Source organism: Calonectris borealis, chromosome 1 (assembly GCF_964195595.1).
Source record: "Calonectris borealis chromosome 1, bCalBor7.hap1.2, whole genome shotgun sequence".
Taxonomy (NCBI): Eukaryota; Metazoa; Chordata; class Aves; order Procellariiformes; family Procellariidae; genus Calonectris; species Calonectris borealis.
The window spans coordinates 89,678,168-89,700,904 of record NC_134312.1 but is presented as its reverse complement, the minus strand read 5'-3'; the positions used below and the strand labels follow the sequence as shown (position 1 = coordinate 89,700,904).

Genomic DNA, 22,737 nt, shown 5'->3' with positions numbered 1-22,737 from the left:
AGTGGATGCTGGTGGAAGAGCTAGAGCAATAGGTGATAAAGTACAAGAGCTCCTTCAAAGGTGATCAGGTGACATTTGCTGCAATATTCTCCTGACAGCAGGCATCAAATGTCAGGAAGAGACCTGGCTCATACCCTCTTCTCTTATTGCTGCGTGGGGTGGAGGGGACTCCATACACTTGAAAGATAGCTGAATTCTGCCAAATGTATGCTGTGATGAACACACCCTGCCGTAAACCTCCTGCACAGTGATACCTTCAAGGAAGCAGAATCAGTAACTATTCCGTATAAATCCAAAGGAAATAGTATCAAAGAATGGCATTAGATCTCACAAGCACATCAGTGTATTGCGTTTCTGTGGCAGCTTTTAAAGCTTTCCCTATAGTGAGCCAGATTATTCAATATGAAACTGTGTTTTAGCAACCTGGCACATGCTTGAGCATACACCCTCCTTGAAACTAGCAGGAATGATCTGAGGGCACAATTGTCTGGCCTGCCAGAGGAGCAAATCCATTTGTAGAACAAAGATTTGAGGGCCTGCAAGTTCAGTCTTTGCCTACACTTTAGCTTCCTCTTAAACATCCCTATTTTGCCATTACCTAGTCTTTTCTTCTCTTTTTTTTTTCTCCTCTTTTTGTTGCATTCCTATGCATAAAAGCAGGGGTTACCCAACACCAGCTCATCCTGAAACCCCTCTGCACCTCACTTCTGGATGCTCCCTCATTGGAAGTAGAAGTCAGTGTGCTGATATGAAAAAACTTGCTTTTAAAAGGACAAGCACTCACCAATTTGTACCCGCTTTCTTACAGATGGTATTTGCTGTGGGTGGAGAAAGGGACTGCAGCAATACCAGGAGAGTATTCCCGGTATTGTTGATGCAGTTCATGCATGCACGATTGAAGCCAAAATGCCATGGGTAGAGAAAGCTCTCCTGGGAATTGAGAGCTGGCAGGTGAAGGTCAGCTTTTCAAACGCAAGTGAGATCCAGTTGCATTCATTGTTGACAAAATGGACCTGGGAGATGGATAAACATAAACGGGATGGGTTAGTAATGTTGAGTAACTGAGTCAGTGAGAGTATGCAGAATGCAAGACACCAGTGGTTCAGATTCACAGTTAAAGTACAGCTTAGCCTTACAACATAAACAGACGAAAGCAACAAGAAAGTCTTGGACTTTTGCAGGGAAGTGACACCATGAGAGCCACAGCTCATTCCTGCAGCGTTCCCCACACCCTCCTCACAAGCACGCAGTATTTCAATCCCCATGATTGTTTACCAGCATCGTAAGTCTAGAGAGAGAAAGAGGGAACAAAGAATAGTGAAGAGCAATGAAGAGAATTGTGGGTGAATGATTTGGCTTGGGTAATTATTTCCCAAGAGGTGGGCTGGAAATATATACAAATGAGATATTGGATGAAAACTGTGAAACACAATAAAGAACTATCCTGCAGTAGCAAAAGGGAGACAATAAGGTAGGTGACTTAATGTGTCTAACCGTCTCCAAGTCTTACTTTGAACTCAGAGTTTCTCAGTGCAGGCAAAATCATAACACAGGAGAGGGCAGATTTCAGTTCCAGTCTTCCAGAGACCTGCTGCAGTTAACAGACACTGAAGGAGAAGTTATTTTAAAACCTGATAACATATCCTGGGCAGTTATGCCCTAAGCTGGAGAGGAAAACACTTTGGCTGTGCTTCCCACTGTGGGGGCTAGTCTTCAAAGTGAAATGCAAAGTTGGTTGCTGCTATTAGGTGGCAGTAGAATGCTTTCAGCCAAAGTTAGAAGGGTGTGATTTTTTTTCCTGAGATAGGATTTTCCACAGCCGCAGGAAGGCTAAAAGCTATCCCTCCCTTCTCCCCTACAGAGAACACTTTGCTGTGCATTTCCAAGTAAAAGCCTTACCTCTTTTTATGCACAGTGAGGCAGTCCCAAAGAAAACACATCTATGCTGCTCATCAGATCATCCACAGGGGCACAGAGACGGTAGTGGCTGATCTGGCACTACATCGGGAGTCATCCGCCAGCAAGATAAAGGGAGATCCTCCTGCTGGGACAGCTAGCGCTGCTTTGAGTGGGACAGCTGCTGGACCAAGTGCAGCTGACGGCGCTTGCGCTGCCCCAGTTGCATGCGAACTAGCTAAACTTCTGTGCGAAGAAAGCCCGGGAGAGACAGCAGTGAACCCTTCTGAGGGATCAGACAAGCATCCCACAGCCTCCTAGAGATAGAAGATGAGCCAGGTGAGTTTCCCTTCCCCTCTGTGATTTGAGCTCAGAGCATGATGAAGGAGAGGGAAGCACATTATATTTACTTTTTTCAGGGCACCCAGAATGGACAGTCCTCTCTCTCCCTTGGGCTGTCCCTCCTGCTGTCTGCCAGCAATGTTGTCCTGGAACCACTCTGTATACATTTTGGTGTGGTAGCCCCAGTCCAGCCTCCTCCACCCCCTCCCCAACTAGCTTTGGACCTCATAAGCTCATTTTCCTCTTCTAATTATTAAGAGAAGCTTGAGTGAGAAAGCAGTGTTAGCATTCCTTGTTTGTTTTCCTGGCACAGACCAATAAAGATCTGCACCTGGGCTTTTGATGGTATTTCCTTGCATCAATAACATTAAATGAAAAAATATTCCAGCAGTGGGAAGTTTTGAGTTGAGACCATACACAGAGTCTTTTCTCAAGCATGTCCCACTGATTTCCTTAGTGGAGTAAAGCAGAGTGGCTTCCTGCGTTAGCACTGCTATTAATAAAGCGTTGAAGTTGAATGAAAGTGTTGCATCATCTTTTCACATAATTAGCCCTTGCTTAAAGAAAAGGAAGGCGCCTTTGACCTCAGCAGAGAGGTTGCTGCCAACCAGGCAGTGTCTGGCACTAATAACTAAGGCTAGGTGATAGCAGAATGACATGGCGGGGGCTGATGTAGCTTGTGCAGAGAACCCATTAGCCAGTGCTTGTAGCTTTTCCAGAAATGTTACTCTTTGGGCTGACCTCTTCTTGCTTTTTATCATCCCAAAGGAGAACAGTTCTGGAAAGAATCTTATTTTTCTTAGAACAGTGTTAGTCACTCTGGCTTTCCAGCTCCAGGGGGCTATGCAGAGAGGATGCTGGCTTTGCCTTGTTTGCAAGCATGGGGGTGCTCCAGCTCAGGATGTCAGAAATCGGCAGGCTGCAGACAGGCGCAGTGCATCTGATCAGAGGGCTGTCAGGCACTTGCTCAGCTCTCAGCACTCACCTGTCAAAATTCCAGAGGTCTGTGGGTTTAGCATCTGAAAGGTACGTTTACGCCGATACCAACATCAAACGCGCCAGCTTTTGGAGGAGCAGGCACAGCCACACCACCACACCCAAACCGCTTACTCATTGATGGGTGCAACTTACGCAACAAATAGCAGTATTAGTGCTAACGTGATAATGGGCTGATCTCTGCCTACTTCCATCATTTCTCTGTAATTGATAGCCCGTTCTTTGGGCTGGCTCTGTAAAGCCTCCGGTATGGTCCAGCAAACTAATCCTGAACATAGCGCTGCTCCTTCAAAACACAAACCAGCAGCTGGTCGAAAATTCAGGCTCATTAGTGCATTCCTGGAAAAATTTTGCGTCAAGTTTCTGTTTTGAGGATGGGGTTGGGGGGGCAGGAGGCAGGGAGGAGAGAGAGAGGAGAAAAAAGTCTGAATGTCCCCGTATTCCACTGAGCTGTAAATCAGAACTGGAGAGAAGAAAATGGGAGAAAGAAACCATTGCTGGTCTCCAGATCACTGAAGCAGGGGCACCAGTTTCCTGCAGGAATCCAGCCTCTGTAAGTACTGCAAAATCTGGCAGGAGTCAGAGATGGGTAATGAGTTTTGGTTAGGACTCTGTGAGGAGGGTGATCCTGTTAGGGTTTGGGGATTTGGGAAAATTGTCATAGTGTACGTAGCTAGTCAGTAAAAGGGAAGGTCGCAAATGCAGAAACATCGAAAGAAACACTCTCCCCAGTGTGGGAGGAGCAGCTGTGCAGGGATCGGCTCTTTCGCCTCAGGCCACCTTGGACAAATTTAGCCTGGTTGAAAGAGGGGGGATAACGTGAATCACGAGATCCAATGTAATAAGAGAGACATGGAAAACTTGATGCAGCAGAACAGTAGAACAGGAAGACAAATCCATGGAGGTATTTACTGTATTTCTGAGAAGGTATGGCGAAATAAACATTCTCTGCGTGGCTTGTTGTACATTTGATGTGGTTTTAAAAAGACAAGAAGTATTCCAACAGGTGTGGGAATGGATGTAGGCTGCAGCGCTCTGGTCTTCTGCAGGGATACAGCCCTCTGCACGAGAACGAGGCGGCAGGGGACTCCAGATGCTATGCACAGGCTGAGCTATAAATGTCTTGGCTTCTGTTACGATTTAAGGGACACTGTCAGGGTAAAGCCATCTTTTCCACATGACATTGCCTAGCATGTAAACCGAAGGCCACGGCAGGAAACTCTGCTCTAGAAACTGCTTTCAATTGTCATGTGTGGGGTTTTTTTCAAGCTTTGCAGAATGTGCTTTGAGAAAGAAAACGAGCAGAGTGAGAGGGAATTGGGATCATAAATCAACAGCACAAGAATGCACCATTCCCTCTCCTAGCAGGAGCCAGAACAACGCTGGGGAGGAGCCCGTACCCGAAACAAACACAGCAGATGCTTCCAGGGCTGCACCAATACAGTGGAAACACTGGGGAAATTCTGCTTGTCCCGCTTTTCTTTCACCAGCTGCCCGCTGGGAGGGAGCCTGGCTGCGCCGCTCTGCCGGCTTCTGTATCCTGACGGGTGCGGGAGACGGGCTGAACCAAACGAGCCTCTGGGGTCACTGCGCTGTGAGAATGGTGAAGAATCGGTCTCTTTGCAGTAAACGAATGAATGCAAATTGTCTCAGCTCTTCCCTGCCAATATGGCTCTTGCAGTGTGGAAGGAGGAAATCCTATTGCGATAACTACAGTTCAGACCAGCAAAAAGGACTTTCGGTAGGACAACTGGAAGCCAACGCACCTTTTTCGCTGGACGCTTTATCTATGTTTTTGTCAACATAAAAACACAACAAACCCCTGCTCTCCCATCTCTCCTGTCTCCCTTAAAAGCAACATGACCATCACAAAAGTTGCTGCTGTAGACCTGTCTGTGGTGCTGTTAAGAGTTCCTGCCGCTGTCGGAGCGCTGCTGTTTTCTCTGCTCCCAGTCTCACAGGCGCACAGGATCTGCCTGCTACTTTGCTGGGCTCAATTCAGCCCTCGCACAATTTTGCGGGGGGGATAACCCTACAAGTATGGTCCTTACATGCCAAAGGCTTTTCACAAGGTCCAACTGCACTAACTTCACCTCCTCCCAGTCCTGTCTCCCTGCTGCCACCAAATTCCTGTTCACGCAGCTTTTCCTGTGTTTTTCTGACTGGTGAGTCAGTATCTTCTCGGCATCCACCAGCCTCCTCACCTCAGCGCCCTCCAGAGTCAGGCCTGGGCTTGGAAGAGGAGCTCTGTTTCATAACCATGCTCTCCACCCCACCAGAGGCAGGAATTGTTTTGAACATCTGCCAAAACTGCCAACTCCCAGAGATGTTAACGTGTCCACCTAGACTAGTAAATTCAATTTGCCTGGGACCTCTCCCTGGCGGTGAGCCCAACAGGCGCAGAGCAGCCTGGATGGGCGGCTTCCAAAATAGAGGGGCTGCACATGAAAAGGCACCTGGAGGCGATCCCTGGCCCATGGTCATTCCCAGGCTGCGTCAAGCAATGGTGTGGGAGAGAGGTAGGAGACCTTGCCTGAAAACCATGCCAGGGACAATGTGACGATGTAGACAGTCGTCTTTCAGTGCCCCGGAACGCTCCGCAGCATTTTGTTTACCAGCTGAACCTTGGAGAGCCCTCCCCTGCAGCACACACACAACCCGTGCCCCCGTCTCGCACGCGTGGGCGAGATGCCCGAAGGCCAGTGGGCCTCCCATGCAGCAGCACCAGGGCTTTGATGCGGCTGGGTGGGTGCTCCGGACCAAGGCCCCCACCTCTCCTCACAGCCACTGCCGGGAGCAGAACTGGCAGGGAAGGCATCTCAACAGACACTGTTTGCACAAGAGAGAAAACCCCAGCGGGCCGATGGGAAGGGCGTACGCTGAAACCCGGGGAGGAGAGGCAGCTCTGGCGCTCCGCTCCGATCGTATCGTTCGTTCCCTCTCGTTCTTCCTTTTCTCCCACACGCTGCATCAACCCCACGCACCTCTTCCTCCACCTCCTGTGGCTGGAGTCCAGGCCTCGCCTCTTGCCCTGTTCCCACGTGCCAAAGCCCAATCCTTCATGGAGCACTCAGAAGGGATGTCCCGTTCCCGTTTCCTTCCTGGGCTGCTCCCCTGCACCCGCTTGTTACTCAGGGCGAGTGCCCTCCCCAGCCAGCCAGGCTCAGCACACCATCCCCGACAGACCTGAGAGCTGCGACTGCCCCTGCAAACACTCACCGTCGCGGCTGGCCACTCGTCTACGGCTGGTTGGACCTGTCGCACAGCCCAGCCCATGCCCAGCCGCCTGAGATTTATCACAGCTAGTGCCCCCAGCGGGGAGCTTTCATAGTAACCTGCACTCCTTGCCCATCCTGGAGCTCCTCGGTCAGTGCTGGGTGCGGGGATGTTCATCCTCTTCCTCGGGGTAGCGGCTGGAAGCGTGCGGTGCTACCTGCAATGCAAATTGCAGTGAGCTAATTGCAGCTGCGCAGCGAGGACCCGATGCTGTTGCTCTTGGTGACGTCGGCGCCGAGCGTGAATACCACCAGTGCTCTGAATACAGATGCAGCAAGAAGCCTGAAATATTTAACCAGTGCTCTTACGTAGCCCCTAAACTGAGAGCGCGCTAAACCTTCTCCTAAATACTCTTCTCGGCCAGCATCTTCTCACTCACTAATTTACATCGCTAGCATTTGGAAAGCAGCTGCTCCCACCGCATTATGGAGACTGAAAAGCTGCATTTGCTCCTCTCTCCTTCAGTCGCTGCAGGACCGAGCCTAAGAACGAATCTCCCTTTTGCTTATTACTGAGCCAGTAAGAGCCAGCCCTTCCCTTTAAAGCCTCTTGCAAACACCATGTTGGTTCCTTATCTATCGAAGCCTTTCTCCACCTGCCCACGTAATTTTTCTGCCTCCAACCCAATGCAAACCATTTTTCATTGCTGTGCAGGCCCCAAATTTGTTGTCTCCAGCAGAAACAGCTTCCATTGACCAACCCGTTCCTAAGCCTGGTGCCATGAAACAAAAATCTTGAAAGAGGAAGGAGGTGTAACTGAGATGGTCCAAAGACTCCCCAGCTGGGTAGTCCTCTTCATTTCCCGAGCCTGCTAACAAACGACAGCATCCCGAACAACATCAATGATCTCCGTGAGCAAAAATGCTCTCAAACAACCCGGATTTCGCCAGCAATCACCATCCACCTCCCGAGCACTCTTGCCTGGCAAAGGATTTGGTTACAGGAAGGAGCTGCACAAGGGAGAAAGAGGACACGTCTGCTCTCATGCCTTAGGAAACATAGAATCATAGAATCATTTAGGTTGGAAAGGACCTTTAAGATCATCGAGTCCAACCATTACCTAACACTGCCCAGTCCACCACTAAACCATGTCCCTAAGCACCACATCTACACGTCTTTTAAATACCTCCAGGGATGGCGACTCAACCACTTCCCTGGGCAGCCTGTTCCAGTGCTTTCTTCTTCTTTCGGTGAAGAAATTTTTCCTAATATCCAATCTAAACCTCCCCTGGTGCAACTCCAGGCCGTTTCCTCTCGTCCTATCGCTTGTTACTTGAGAGAAGAGACTGACACCCACCTCGCTACAACCTCCTTCCAGGTAGTTGTAGAGCGCGATAATGATGTAGCCGTTGGGCTGGTGAGAGGAGGATGAATACCTCTTGCTTCCTCTCAAGCTCACGTGCCGTTCCCACCATACCCCTGACCCTACCTCGCCCTCTGCAGCCCCGGCCTCCCCCTGACAAGACCTGCCACGTGTTCCTGTGTCAGCAGCAGCCGTCTGGACCCCGCAAACGCTCACCACGTGGAGGTGGCATAAAGCACAGCGCGTTCAAGCAGCAAGCTAAGATGAACAGTCCCGTTCTAACTCCTGAATTCCACCAGTTCTTAAAAACTTTCCTTAGGGGACCCCCCCCTCCCCCCCCAAACCAAGCCAAATCCCTCCATCTTTCTACTTAGCAATCCATTACACACCCAGACCCCAGGGCCCTGGCACCATCCGCAGGGCCCGTGGCTGCGCTGCCTGGAAGGGGCTGTGCTCGGCCAGGCAGCTCTGCCTGGGGACGAGGTTTCATTTGCCCACGGCCGCATTTTCTCACTCTGTGGCAAGTGAGGGGGCTCTGCAGGATGCCCTGGACTCGGGCAGGTTGCCCTGCTGCAGCCACTCGCAAGCTTCCACACGGGAAGAGGTGGTTGTTCTCCACCTACCTTGTCCTGGAGGACCCAGCCTTGCCTCTGGAGAGTGCAGGCGGGGACAGGTGATGCTGAGAGCGGGGAATCCCTGAAAGAGAAGGCTTTAACTCCACTGGCCGCATGGGAGACCGACTCAGCTGAATGCAAACTCTCAGGGGGCAGTAGGATATACCAAGAAGAAAACGTCTGTGCCAGGACATCAGGAGTTAGCTGGATGTACAACAAGACCCAGGACTGCATTCCTGCATCGACCGAAGGCAGGTGTTTGCTATGAAAGTCCAGCTCTCCCTTACAGCCCTGACCGCTGCCACCTGCACTGCCTCCTGCGATGAGAACCAGCGGGAGTTTGTTCGGGGGACTGGCCTCTGCTTCAAAGCCTCAGCAGTTGTATGACATTCACGCCAAGACGTGAGCCTGGGTGTCCTGCCGTGCCCCGTGCCGTGTTTCTACCTACACGCCTTCCTTTCCCACCAGAGCTCGGCTTTGGCAGCAGGTCGGGTCTGACCCTGCAGCCTTTGGCCTTGGCTGGTTTAGCAAAGCCAGCAAAGACGGAGCAGCCCTGTCCTCGCCAGGAACGCGAGCCCCAGGGCTAGCGAGGGAAGTCAGGACGACGACCCAGCCAAGCCCTTCCTAGAGCCAAGAGAGGGAAGCGAGGTTCAAGACTGGCTAATGAGGTTGTGTAGCATCTGCTGGGCTCGCCGTCTCCAAGCAACTGGACTCGGCGCTTCAGACACAAATGGCGGCGCTCCCGCTCTCCCCTCTGCATTTTGCAGCTTGCTTCCCTCCTCCTTTGTGGCTCTTGTTCTTCTCCCACAGAAAGAGAAAGCCTCTTGGACCTTACCACCAGCAGCCCGAAAGCTGCCACCTTCCCGATACCAGTGCTAGTAGCCTTGATGCCGACTTTTAATTCCAACCCAGATGGCTGGAAGGTTGGTCGATAAAGACAGAGCACGTCAGTGGAGCAGACTTCTGTACCGCATTCAGCTCGGTACTGCTTTGCGTTTGGATTAGCATTTTAAATAATTCAAAGGCGTCGGTGACCGACAACTAAGTGGATTTGAACCTGGTTTACAGACAGGTCTCAAAAGGTATTTTCACATGGGGAAGAGTGACAGACCGACTGTTCCCTGAAAGGTTGTGCAGGGACTGGCTCTTGATGCTAAGGTGTTTTTCATTATTTCTTTTTAAATGGTGGTTGAGATGAAACTATAGAAGTCTCATTGATAACGTGTGCAAGGATTACAACGGGAGGGAGTGCTGGATAAACTGGACAAGCGCAGCCTCCGCACAGAAGGACGAATGCAGTCCTCAGGTAAGGAGACGGAGGCACCAGCTGCAAGATGCTCTCTGGTGCCTGTATTTGACATTGGGGAGACTGATCAGGAAATCTCTGGCTGGTTTTGGTACTGGTTTTAAGCTGGTTTTAAGGAGAGTGTTAAAAACAGTTGTAGAGGAGATACAATTGGAAAGATTAGAAAAACATGAAGGAGCTGAAGATCCCCTTCCAGTCAGCTTAGCAAGAAGTTACGAGGTGACTGGGTCCCGGTCAAGGGGCTCTGACATTCAGAAGAGAGCCCTGAGGCTGGAGCAGAGGGTTCCCGTGCAAAGACAGCGCAGAAAGAGAGCCCGCAGCTCGCATTCGCAGCGAGAGAAGTTCAGAAGAGACAGAAGGCCCCAGTACCTGTGCGTCTAGAAAAGAAAAGTGCCTAAGGATAATTCACCACCACCCCAAATTACTGAACTCCCCATCGGTGGCAAACTTTAAGTCAATAGACTCACCTAGCGAGGTGCTGTAGTTCGGGCAGCGATGTCTTTGCAGGTGTAACCGGCCACCCTTCATGCCGGGGGCCGGACTGGCTGAGCAGGGCAGCCCTGCTCTCGGCACACGAGCCAGATGCGGCCTGAACCCCGCTGACGTTGTGGGACCAACCTAAGCGAAGGGCCAGCAGCCGGGCACCTCCGTTGCTTCCGGGGCGGCCAGGCTGCGGGCAGCCGCCTGGCCCTGTCGCCCTGGTACCCCAGCGCCTGCCAGAGCGCAGAGGCTGAACAAGACCCCTGCCCCCGTCAGTGCGCCGGGGCGGGCCGCACCTGCTTTGAGGGGCGCAGCTTCAGCACCCAGGAAGGGCGAGAACAGCCCCCGAACGGCTCGGTCCGGGGGAGCCAGCGCCTAGCAGCGAGCGGGGGGGGGGGTCAGCAAGGGCCTGGCGCAACACTTACGGCGTGGGCCCACCAAGGGCACCGACCGCCCTGTCGCCGCTGGCGGCCCGGTGCCGGGAGCCGGGGACGCCGCGCTCCGCAGGGAGGGCCAGGCTTCACCCGCTCGCTCCTTTCACACGGAGACCAGTTTGGGACCGGCAGCCTCTTCTCCGGCCCCGGCTGAATTTGGGCGCAGGCGGCCTTTCTCCTAAACCAAGGTCTCTCCCCGAGCAGCCGTCTGGAGGCGGCTGTCCCCGCGCCCCGGCCCTTCCCGCCCTGCTCCCACCTCTCCTGGAGCGGCTCCGGGGCGGAGGCTCCAGCCCGGAGCCCAGCAGAGGAGGTTTCATGGGGACGACCGCGGCTCGTGGCACCCGAACAAACCACGAGGAGCCTCTGTGCAATATAAATTTGTTTTTATTGAAGCAGCAGTCACATGACCTCGCATCTAGCCTTTAGGATAGCGACAGAATGGATTCGGCCAGGTCAGCCAGCCCAAAAAAGGATTTTTTTTTTTTTCTTTTTTCTTTTGCGCTAATAGACATGTCATGTTTAATACATACATTATCCAGTACCGGAAACCCAACTCAGAGATAGCTACGTGCTGATTTGCTGGAGGAACGGTCCACTGGACGTGGTCTCGACAAACTTTACAGATCACCACCAAATAACATTACTAATGGGATCAAATGGTAAAAAAAAAACCCCAAACAACCATGAGTGCAGGATTCAAAGCCAGCGGTTTACACAGGTTCTTAAGTTCGTATCTCTAGGTGGACGGTAAAGGAAGATCGGTTGGTTTTAATTTGAAATATTTATGTCCCAGGGTTCCTCTCTCCATCAAATCAAACGGTATCATAGACAAGCTGGCATCTCTCAAAAATAGCATGGAATAACACAGCTCATTTAAGAAAACATGCTTATTTCTTGTGGTTTTTCTTTTCATTATGATTACAAAGATTCACGTCCACCTATTCTTGCGGAGTGGAAAGAGGCGTGAGGGCGAGGAACAAGGGGTGGAGAAGGGAGGGGAGGAGGAGGAAAGAAAGGGGCAAGTTTTTGAAATAAAGACCACACACTTGGTATTTTTTAAATTTCATTTCCAGGCTAACCTACTTTTTATTTAATGCAAATTACAGTACCAGTTAACTATTTCCGAACCGAGTCACACAGAACAAAACGTATTTACAAGGGGAATGGGGCGGGGGAAAATAATAAAACATTAAGCATACTTTCCACAAAAAAAGTTTATATTTAAAATGAAAAAAAAAAAAAAATCAGTCACAGAGGCATTCAAGTAGTAATAATGTTATACAGGTTTTGCTTTTCCTTTAAATCAAGACAGATTTGCACAAGTGTATGCAATAGTTTGTATACAACCCACAGTCCTTAATATATATATATATTTTTAGATTTCTGTTTTTAAGATGGAAGTGGTCACGCTAATTGGTGTGTACAGGCCCAAGTGATCCATCAGCAACACATTAATGAACGCAAATTTTACAGGCAAGCAAATTATATATATATAAATATATTTTATATATATATATATTAAAAATAAATTGAGAAAGACCAACACAAGGAAGCTACTTTTCTCGAGCTAACCCCTTAGGTACTGTTTTCCTTTCCTGTCGTTTTGCCGTTATTGCAGTGTTGCAAAACGAAGCCAACTACGACCAGAACCGGCTGAGAGCCCCGTGGAAATCAGCTGCCACCCCAGGGGTACCCGCTGGCAGTCTCCGACAGGCAGAGCCCGGACCGAATACCCTACTGTGCTTTTCCTCATCGGCTTTTCCTTTTTCTCCGCGGTGGCCGAGGTTCCTAGTACGGGAGTACGAGTCTGACAGGCTGCTTGACTTCTACTTTTGCAAGTACTGAAAACCGGGGGGAAATTTAAGTTGCAAGTCGCAGGCACCTGCCGTTATTTTAGGTAAAGCTTGGCTTCGGAATAAGGGGACAAAGTGTTCGGGGATCTTCTACCAGCCAATTTTCTTTTGCAGGTCATTTCTTTTTTTTCCCTAGCAAGGTAGGTAAGTTCCATACGAAAGAACACCAGCGTCTTGACCGGGCGTCCATCGGGGGAGACAGACTGCCATCGAGCCCGGCTCAGAGACCCACGCCGCAGCAGGGCTGACGTAAAGGACAGATCAAGACCAGACTGGGTTAAAAACAAGCCCGAAAGAGAGTAAAAGAAGAGAGGGACAGCTCTGAGCGGACTGTCGCCAACAGCTCGGCATCACTGACCTTCGTGTCACCAGAAAGAAAGTGCAGCCTCTGCTTCACTGGAATGAACACGAGATGCTTCGAAATAAAACAGCAACCTTTGGTTTGGTAAAGAGTTAAGTGTTTTCCCATTCAAGACAATCTTATGTGGAATACTAACAAGGTAGTAAAACACAAGCAAACTAGTTTTAGAAACAAGGCCTTCGTGCTGGGCACAAGAAATCAAGAGTCATGTTCAACTTATCATCTCAAGAAAACAAAAGTGACTTTGGGGAGGGGCGCGGGGGAAAAACAGGGAGAAAGAAGAGAAAGGGAACAAAGTTCCCCTGGCAGAAAAGACCACTGCGGTCTCCTACGGCGGTGCCCCGGCTCCTACCGCGGCCGCACGGCTCCGAGCGCAGCATGGCGGTGGGGCGCGGGGTTTTCCCCTCCCCGGGGGTCCTTTCCGCCCGCCGGGCCTGGCCGCTGCCCCCGGCACAGCCGCAGGGAGGAGGGAAAGGCCGAGCCTCCTGGAAGCCGCTGCCGCCCAGACGACTTCTGGGCGCAGGACCGGGGGGGAGAGGGGAGCAAAGCCCAGATGAGCGGCCAGGGCAAGGGCCCCAGCGAAAGCGGTCACTGCCAGCGGGAGGAGGAGAGGGCGAGGGGGCAGCTCGGAGACATCCAGGACAAAGCCACGGCTCCAATGACATGAATGACGGTGGAGACGGTTTCCTTTCGTTCCGCTACTGATCAGGGTATCACCAAAACCTTACAGCACTCAAAAGAGTTAGAAAGCGGGAGGGGAGGGCAAAGATGCGGGCGTGGGGTGGGAGACGTCGTTAATAAAGGAGGGGAGGGGGGGGGAGGAAATAAAATTCAAAAAATCATGGAAGCGAAGGCACTCCAAACTATATAGATACACTATACATCGCTAGAGTTATTGTTACAATAATACAGGCCGGTACCTACTGTACAGAGTTAAAACTATATGGCTTTAAAAAGCTCGTCTACATTTTGTCTGATTATTAAACAGAATCACTGCCCTGAACAGTAACTTTTTGCTCATTAATAACAGTTCCTGGGTCCACATATTTACATACAAAACAATAAAACTCAAAATTCAAAAACAACCAAAAATAATAATGTACAAGCTTGAATTTGGTGAGGAGCTTTGTTTTTTTGTTGTTGATTTTTTTTTGTGTTTTTTTTTTTTTTCTTCTTATTTACAAAAAAGGTTATTCAAAGACCTGGATCTAACTTGTATAAAAGAGTGTGTGATCCTGCCATGATCCTTGAAAAAAAGAAACAAAACCAGAGGGGCACCCCCGACCCTCCCCCCCACCTAACACACACACAAGACACACGCAGACGCCGGCACAGTCACAAAACCAGAGAGAAAAGCTCTTAACTCCCCTCCGCCAGTCTTAAAACGAAAAGATAAAATGAAAAAGAAGAAAAGCCACATTTCCTGGCACAAGCAGCAATTTTTCTTCATTATTTTTATTACTTTTTTTTTTTTTTTAAAGACTCAGTAATTTACTGCCTCCAAATAACAGCGTCTGCGGCCAATGCTTCAGCAGTCTCGCCTACGCAGCAGATCCATACCCTGCCACTGTCCCACTTTTTGAGTCTCCTGCATCCATCTGGATCACTGGGTCAACCAAGCCCCTCCACTTACCTTTCGGGACACTGACTAGCCGAGCTCTCGCATTAAGATGCTCTGCAGCCCTTCCTAGTCAGTGGCATGGAAGGATTTGGAAAGCCTTCCGTTTCTGAACGTGGGCGTGCTTTCCTTTGCAGCCAGCCAGAATTTAACGACGGCTAAAAGCTTTAAAGCCTTTTTTTGTGTGTGTGTGTGCCTGACAGCAGGTTGCCGAGGGGTATAACACGAGGGTTTATCGGTTTCACGGTAGGTGGTCACTCACCTCTTGAAACAGCTCCCGCCTCCCCGAAACCCGCCGTGTGTCAGGCAGGAGGGAGAGGGCAGGGCTTTTACCAGTTCCAGGGCTGCTAAGAGACAGTTTCTAAAGAATCCCACGCCAATAGGATAAAAAGTACAAGAAGAAACGCACCGAGCTCGTGAGCAAAACCCCTGCCGCCCCCGCGGCGGCTGCGCTTGCCGAAGCTGGCAGCCCCCGGTACTGTCGGCTACCCCCGGGCTGCGCGAAGGTCCACGCGTTCCCGAAAAGCAACCGCTTGCCTTAGAGATCCGCAGGTCGCATAACAGCTCGTAAGCACCACAGGTGACTACAGTTTCTCTGAAGGAGGATAAGGCCCGAGCGGACACCAACCGCAAGCCTACGACAAGATCAGGTCTCCAAAAGTCTCGTTTCTACGCCGCGGCTGCGTCCGGCCGCTCACCTGACCCTTTCCCGAGGAATATTGCTTTGACTTCAGGAAGAGAGACACGGGTGCTCACACCGCGCGCTGTCCCAGGGAGGAAACCCGGACCCTGAACAGATGGACTAGAACAAGCATTCACCTCACGCTTCAGTCAGACTGTTTCGAGATCGTAGACAAAATAAAAAAAGCAGTATTGTATCTATGTATACATGTATATATTTATATAATATATATACACACACACTCATATAGCCAGCTTTCCTACAAGTCAGCAGGTACAAATTACTGTCGAGAGCACTCGGATGTGTATTTTATTAATATTCTACCAATGTAAAAACATAATGGCGACGTGGCAACACGCATCAATAAATAGAGATCAAAAAAAAGCAAGAGATTAAAAAAGATGAAATTAAATACAGATTCTAGCTGTGGATTTAAAATCAGAACTATCGTAGAATGTGGCATCCTGCAAGTTAAAACTGCAGTTAAAAAAAAATATTACAAAATAAACCAGTAGACTGTTACAGTTCACATTACAAACCCTGGTGTCCTTTTCCTGTACGCACCTCGGGAAAGGGAAGCCTGTTCAAATCGAGAGCCTGGGGGGGAAGGGAAAGGGGGGGGTGGGAAATAAAGCTTTCACAGTGGCCACTTTCCAAAAAGTCCCTTAACATCCCCGGCTGGGCCCCCGCCTCCTCCGAGGATTTTGTTCGTCCGCTCTTCTCTGCTGAAGATGGGAGCTGACCGGCCGCCTCCGCCGGCCGTTTGCCCTGCACCGGCCCGCGACACGGGGGGCAGGAGCTCCGGCTGGGCCAAGGAGCTGCTTCAGTCAAGCTAACCGCTTGTGTTCGTGCATGTGTGTGTATTATATTATATACAACCCACTTGGGTGAGACTTTTCCCATAATGAAGCTGCAGGTTTCTTCATCGCTAGCACTGATTTTTAAAACGAAAGGCTTCCACTAGCGGTTCGAGCCTTAGACACACGGCAAACCCTCCCCCCCACCCCACGGCAACCTATTTTCCTACCACGTCGCCCGCTCCCCATACCGAGCCGGGGCAGTTCTTCAGACAACCTGGGATATGGATTCGCTGACAAGAAACGCTGAGCTCTGTTGAATGACCCCTGCTAAGCTCCCGACCAAATTCAAGCTGTGCACTACATCAAAGTCCGAAACTTCACTTAAAAAGAAAATAAGAAAAGAGGTTAAAAAAAAGAACTTCAGCAGAGAATGAGGTTTGGGGTTTTTTTGTTGTTGTTGGTTTGTTTTGTTTTTTTCCTTCTTTCTGTTGTGGGAGGGGGCATGAGGCAAGAGTCCTGGTTCTGAAGTACACAACAGCAAACTTCCAACATGAAGAGATTGTCGAGGGGAGAGACATTGGTGTGTTGTATTGCTCCGCTTTCCCTCCTCCCCCCACCTAGTCCCCTGCCCCGGACACCCTGCAGAGTGAGAATACAATGAAACTGGTTTGTATTTATAGATATTTTACAAGGTTAAATAAGAACAACAATAATAATAATAAAAAATTGAACACTAAAATGAACAGGTTGGTTGGTTTGTTGTTTTTTTTTTTTTTTTCCTCTTTTTAATTTTCTTTCCAAATGTGACCAGTGTTGCTGAGCAAGACTCAAATTACTGGTGATTTTTCCTGTGCAGCTGGCTGCTTGGTACCGGTTCAGGTGGAGTTGGAGGCTGATGCTGTAGCTACACTATTGGTCTGAACTCGTTCTCCTGCGTTAACATCTGCAAATGACAGGCGAGAGGAAGGGAAGAGAGAAAAACAACCAGTATTACCTCCAAAATACAGACACATTCGGAACAACAGCTACGACATTCTCCGCACAGAGAACCCCACAACTCCCACCGAGGTGCCGTTTGGTTAGGATGCTCTCCTGACTTCAGGGGGTGCAGATGGAACAGTTCGGCCTGGGGAGAGGGTGGGAAGATGGTCTTTAAGCAGGACAAAGGCAGCCTCAAGGGCTGAGGCTTGTACGCCGGCACGCGAACACCCAGCTGGGCTCCAGCAGATTTTGCAGGATGTAACATTGCTCGCGCAGCGGAAGGTTGCCCACGTTACATTCCAGCAACTCCAACTGCAAGACAAGGCACACTAGCATCGCCAAAGCTAACGCACCAAGTATCCGTGGCCACTACAAGGCTTCACGTTGGTGCCAAAGTTTCATATTGTTAGGCCTTCTTGTAACAAAGGCGTCTTAATTGTGTGAATGAGCGCAGACGATGAACGCGAGGAGCCTGCTTCCCTGGCAGAAACAGCTTCTGTGTTAATGTGTAATTCACGCACTTGTTGCCTCAGAAAAACGTCTCTCAAGTCTACCGCTTTATTCTGTGTTGCTCAACCAAAGTTGGATCTGCCACCCCCTGAACTGCTGAAGCAGATTAACATTAAGGCCTGAAGCCAGTAACGAGGTTTATGCAAGCATACGACATTGTTAGAGGATCGAGTCTCTGCAGTAAATGGTCTCCAACACCTTTTCTTCTGTGGCCAGGATAGCGCTCCGCAGAGAGACAAGTCACAGGATTGTGGACATGTGTCACGGTGCATTCCAAGAAAACACAGGGTTTGCAAAGAAATACCAAAAGGAAATTCACTGTAACTGTGTTTTCACAGGCCACGCGCATCAGGTTTTTTCTCTAAAGAAATTGTTCTTAGTATTAGAAGAGTTGGTAGGGGAAAAAAAATGCACCAACTTCATCTGGAACCATCCTATGCAGTATCTAATCAGCATGGTCACAAAAAGGAAAGTGGTTAAACACATAAAATACTCATCACAATAAATACAGGAATGGGGGGGGAAGATATTAAGTGAGGTTGTCTACAAGAGACCGTCATGCATTTCTCCCACTTAATTTAAGTAAGGTTAAATGCAAAGCAACAGCAAAAAAAAAAAAAAAAAAAAAAGGACTTCTTATCTCAGTACAGAAGGGGGCAGACTGGGCAAACGGTGCATTCGAAAGACATGGGGAAAAGGGCTTATAAAAAGAAAGAATAGGTTTACTGACCTCAGACTGAAGGACAGTATGACTAGCATAAATAACAGACACGATAAAAATACAACTGGTGGGCCGTGGGGGTGCAGTTGTACTTCTCCAGCACAGAAGAGCTCGCGAGGCAATGCGGCCGGGCAGTGCTCTACAATCACCTGGTAACGAAACCCCTCTCCTCTCCTGCCACATTGACCTGACCACAGTTGGAAGTGCAGCCATGAGCAAAGGCAATGAAATGAATTGAGAGTCTAGAGATGGGCAGACTTGCTGAGCGACAAATTAAGTAACATACACAGACAACGGCAACAAAAATAGGCAATCAAACAAACAGCATCCAGGAACACAAGGGACAAGTGGGAAGAGAGAATGATGCCCATTTGAAAAGGAAATGCTGCGAGGAGCATGTGGGGAGAAAGGGAAGTCCTCCTGTGGGCAGAGGATGCCAGACAACTGCTCTGGGAGTTTCCCATTCCCTTTCCTCTCACCCCAAATTAATTGCAACCCCTCCCTCACAAAGGAATGACACCACCATGATAAAAAAAGCACATGCAGTAAAAGCACCAAGGCAGCATGACGACAGTACCAATGCTATTTGGAAAGCTAGCCTTGCACGCGAGAGACGCCCTCCTACGTGGAGAATTACCCTGAAGGAGCAATTCCCAAATCCCACATGCATGCAGACCAGTGATGACCATGGAAATCAAAAGCGACCCAGCCAGACAGGTAATAGTTTCCACACTTTAAACTCTCACTGTGCCTGTTCTAGATTGATTTTCAGGTATGGATAAACTCCAGTTAATGCAACATCTGCCGTGCCTGATGCAAGCAGTCCAGCTGGAGTCTGTACTGTTGGCAGGGGATTTCTTTGTATGTGTACAAAAAGTGCTTGTATTTCATTTGCTGAAATGAAATGTGCCTTTTGATCTCCTATTCCTGAAGACAGCAGAGGCTGAAATCGTTATCATTACATTGCTACTGAGCAAAGATAAAGAAAAAAGAGGAGGGGATGGAGCTACTTCATGTAACATACGTAACATATGTTCCTTTTCTATCATCACTCTAATGGGGGAGTTCCTGAGAAATATATATGCCACATGTTAAAAAGGAAATAAACCAGGTGACGCAGCCCAAGACCATTTACATGGGGCTTTTCACAACAATATAAAGAAACCCACCCAGGCTGGGACAGAGTGCAGAGCCTGCTCAAGGCTGTACTGCCTCCAAACCTGCAAGAAAATGCAGTATTTTGACATTCCAGCTTGTTCTTTGACTCCGCAACGACAGGACATTTCGGGAACAAAGAGGAGCTTGTTCCAGCACTAGAAAAAAAGCACAACTGGAGTATGAGGGACTCTGGACATTCACTTACTCCTCCTCACCATGAGAAATCAGTATTTGGGCACAAGGGAAGAAAATCTAGGCCTTCAGCAACGTCGCTAAGACATCTGCTTTGCAAAGCCGTGGCCTGTGCCATCGTGGAAGCCCTGCTGGGGAGCGAAGCTAGGAGCTGACATGCAGCTCTCTGGTATGGGAGAGATGACTACACCGCAGACTGCAGCTTGAGGTCAGGGCAGCCTCTTTGCCCTAAACTACCCACCTGACACCTGCCTGTGAAACCACATTAGGGCGTAAGTGCCAGCTGTTTCCAAAACTTCTTCCGAACAGAGGGCAAAAGTATCTTTCATCAATGTGGAGCACCTCCTTCAATTCAGCTTCTCCCTCTGAGGAATGCCTCAGCTGTCTTGGAGGGTACATGACACTCCTTAGAAACCTCCCGGACAGGAAAGATGGGGCTACAGTTCAGAGAAAGACCGAGATGCCAACTCGGTCTGAGAAAGCCCATTAGCACTAATGACAGCATTAGTTGGTTGGATTTGTAATGCTGACAGACTGTGCTGCTCACCTGCAGAGATACAGAAACAAAACTACCACCAGCCTGGGAGTCCTCACAGGACAGCTGAGACGACAAGTGGGAAGAGGACGAAAGCCCGTTTTTCCTATTGCTTGCCTATGGATGTAGAAATCCAGGGCTCAGAGCAAAACTGGCAAGCCTGAAACGCGCAAGTTTTACTCCTCTAACTGTCATGGACTCATCCCTGTGCTGAGCTTGCAGAAGCCTGAGCAAATTGCTTGCCCCTCTTCTCCTGGTTAAGGAATTAAAGTTTTCCAAAATTCTTTCAATGGGAATACTGTAAATGCACTAGATTTTTATTTTAGGGAGCACTGTGGTCTTTTTCAACTGCCACACACCGGCAGGTAACACCAGCTCTAATCTGTTTTGCTGCTGAAAGTTCAGGCACACCATCGCATTTGGGATTACATGGGATCAACACAGCAGGATGCCTAAGACGATGACCCCAGCATCCCTGCTGGCACAACTCCCCTGCAGATGGCAATTATGCTCTTCCCATTTTAATGCTGCCTAACAGAGAGGTAACTACTGCTGCTGGCTGATCCAGGAAGAAAGTCACACAAGCAGATATGCTTTCGGCTTGGTGTGCATGCTCCCCTCTCAGATGCTGTGACCACATGGCTGTGAAACCATCCTCCTCCTCCTCCTCCTCCTCCAGCTGGATCAAGTCAGTGTCCACACAAATAAAGCTGCACTGGCATTTTTAATCAATGCCCAGCATAATTCACAGAAAGCTAGCACACCATTTCAAGCAGGGACCAATAACTCCCATGTTCCTTTTCCTCCACTTTGCTTTAGACGTGCCACTAATGTCACAGAGAATTTCTCACAAACGTTTAGGTGAATTTACTAAAGCCAGTGCAGCAACACTTCCACTGCAAAGCCAGGTTCTATTAGTACAGTGAGTCCAGCTTCACGCCTCAACAGAAGAGGAGATTTACAATAAATACATTTTTTTAACACTCAAAAATTACCTACAATAATAATTCCCCTGCATTTAAGATCATGATCCAGGATTACTGTTGCATTGGGCTGTTGAAATCACCACTGTGAATCTATCAGTTAACAGAAACTACTCGTTTTGGATAACTTTTAAAAATGAGGATGTGTGTCATATTGGTTAGCACAAGGGCTAGTATTGCTGGCTTGATGAAACCTGCACTGGTATGTTGAAAAGCCAATCTTTCCATCTCTTAACACCGCACCACTGCCAAGTCTCCTGGCAAAGACTACTTTGCTAGACTTCGGACAAATAGATCTCATTTTTTTAGTTATTCTCTAACTATGACCCTGCCTTGGTGCGTGATAAAAAGCAGTGCTTTACACCTTATCAAAAAGCTGAGATTCTGACATGGCTGCATACCAACATGACAGCTATGAAAATGGAGTAACTGTCCGCAAGCAGGTAAGAACAGCCCAGCTGGATTATCTACAGTAATGAACTAGTACACTGCATTTCCATGTACGTGCACCTACGCCTCAAGCTTACAGAGTAGGCCACCTCGCTGGACATAACAGCGGACACTTGAACCCCAGTACCAGTTCTGCTTCCTAGAGGGAGAGTTACACACTGATAATGTGGATTACAGTTACATATAACTTGCTTTGCCCTTTGAATTGCCTTGAGAGCTACATTTCGTAGCATCATCATCACTCAAAAAAGTAGTTTCTGGACTTGTACTGCTTAGTCACATGAGCAAACATTTTGCAGAAAAGCCTCCTGCCTATTGGGATGCCCTGAGTTAGGTGGGAGAGTTGCTCCCATGCTGCTTTAGCAGTTACTGAAGAACTAGAAATTTACTGCTCTGGGATGTGCAGAGGGTATAGGGAGAGAAGGAACCCCCTTCTATGAAAATCTCCTACTAGGTGTAGCATGCAAAGCACAACAGATTACCATAACCTCATACAGGACCTAATCCTAAAAAGCACAACTCTGATGAAATTCCCACTGCCTGTTGTGAGAACAGTAAGAAACTACAAACCAGCTGTGCTGCAGAAACCCAAAGCTGCGTGTTGCCCAATACCGAACTTAATTTTCACAATTTCTTTCCAAGATACAAGGATTTTTTGGGGGTTTTGAACTATGAATAAGAGGTCCTATCTCAACTCAGTGCAGTGCTTGCAAACAGAGGTTTAAAAATGTTGACATCAGTAAGGTGGGGTTGGTTTTGGTTTTTCTTTTAGTATACTTCACATTTGGGACACATTCAGGACTCAGCCTAATACATCTTCCCCCCACATGAACTCTCGGAAAGCGCTGGGTGAAAACAGACTTCTTAACCCCATTAATTCCTCAAGACTCATATCTTGGCAAAGAGAGCTCCTTAAAAGGCATGAAAGGGACATTAAGTGAAACAGTATTTTTCAGAAGGGCTTAAAATAATTTTTCATGTTTGTATTTTGTAGTTTTTCAATCACTTTTACTACTTTATCTGCTTTTTTTTCCTCACTCGTTGTTGAGCAACAGATGCACATGAAAGGGAAACAGAGAATATGACTATTTACAAAATACTGCCAAGCGTATGAAACAAACATACTAAATTTGAAAACAGCAATTTTGCTTTCTCCTAAATTCAGAGCATGTAAATTGTACAGGCTGTAGCCCTTATCAACTGCTACTACATTTTCCGAGAGAAGCCTCATCTTTCAAACCTGGGT

The 22,737-nt window shown here is 48.8% G+C and overlaps 2 protein-coding genes across 4 annotated transcripts in view; one reads left to right on the top strand and one right to left on the bottom strand.

Moving 5' to 3' along the window:
* Positions 1-2,754, top strand: part of CFAP91 (cilia and flagella associated protein 91) — a 31,452-nt gene extending 28,698 nt beyond the window's left edge. The window contains exons 17-18 of the mRNA XM_075166509.1: positions 1,916-2,235; positions 2,316-2,754. Coding sequence (XP_075022610.1) covers positions 1,916-2,217 — 302 coding nt within the window. The 3' untranslated portion in view covers positions 2,218-2,235; positions 2,316-2,754. The remainder of the gene's footprint in view (positions 1-1,915; positions 2,236-2,315) is intronic.
* Positions 2,755-15,352: 12,598 nt separating this feature from the next.
* Positions 15,353-22,737, bottom strand: part of GSK3B (glycogen synthase kinase 3 beta) — a 151,810-nt gene continuing 144,425 nt past the window's right edge. For all 3 annotated transcript variants that reach the window (XM_075166488.1, XM_075166473.1, XM_075166483.1), the window contains one exon: positions 15,353-16,904. In XM_075166488.1, coding sequence (XP_075022589.1) covers positions 16,837-16,904 — 68 coding nt within the window. In that variant the 3' untranslated portion in view covers positions 15,353-16,836. The remainder of the gene's footprint in view (positions 16,905-22,737) is intronic.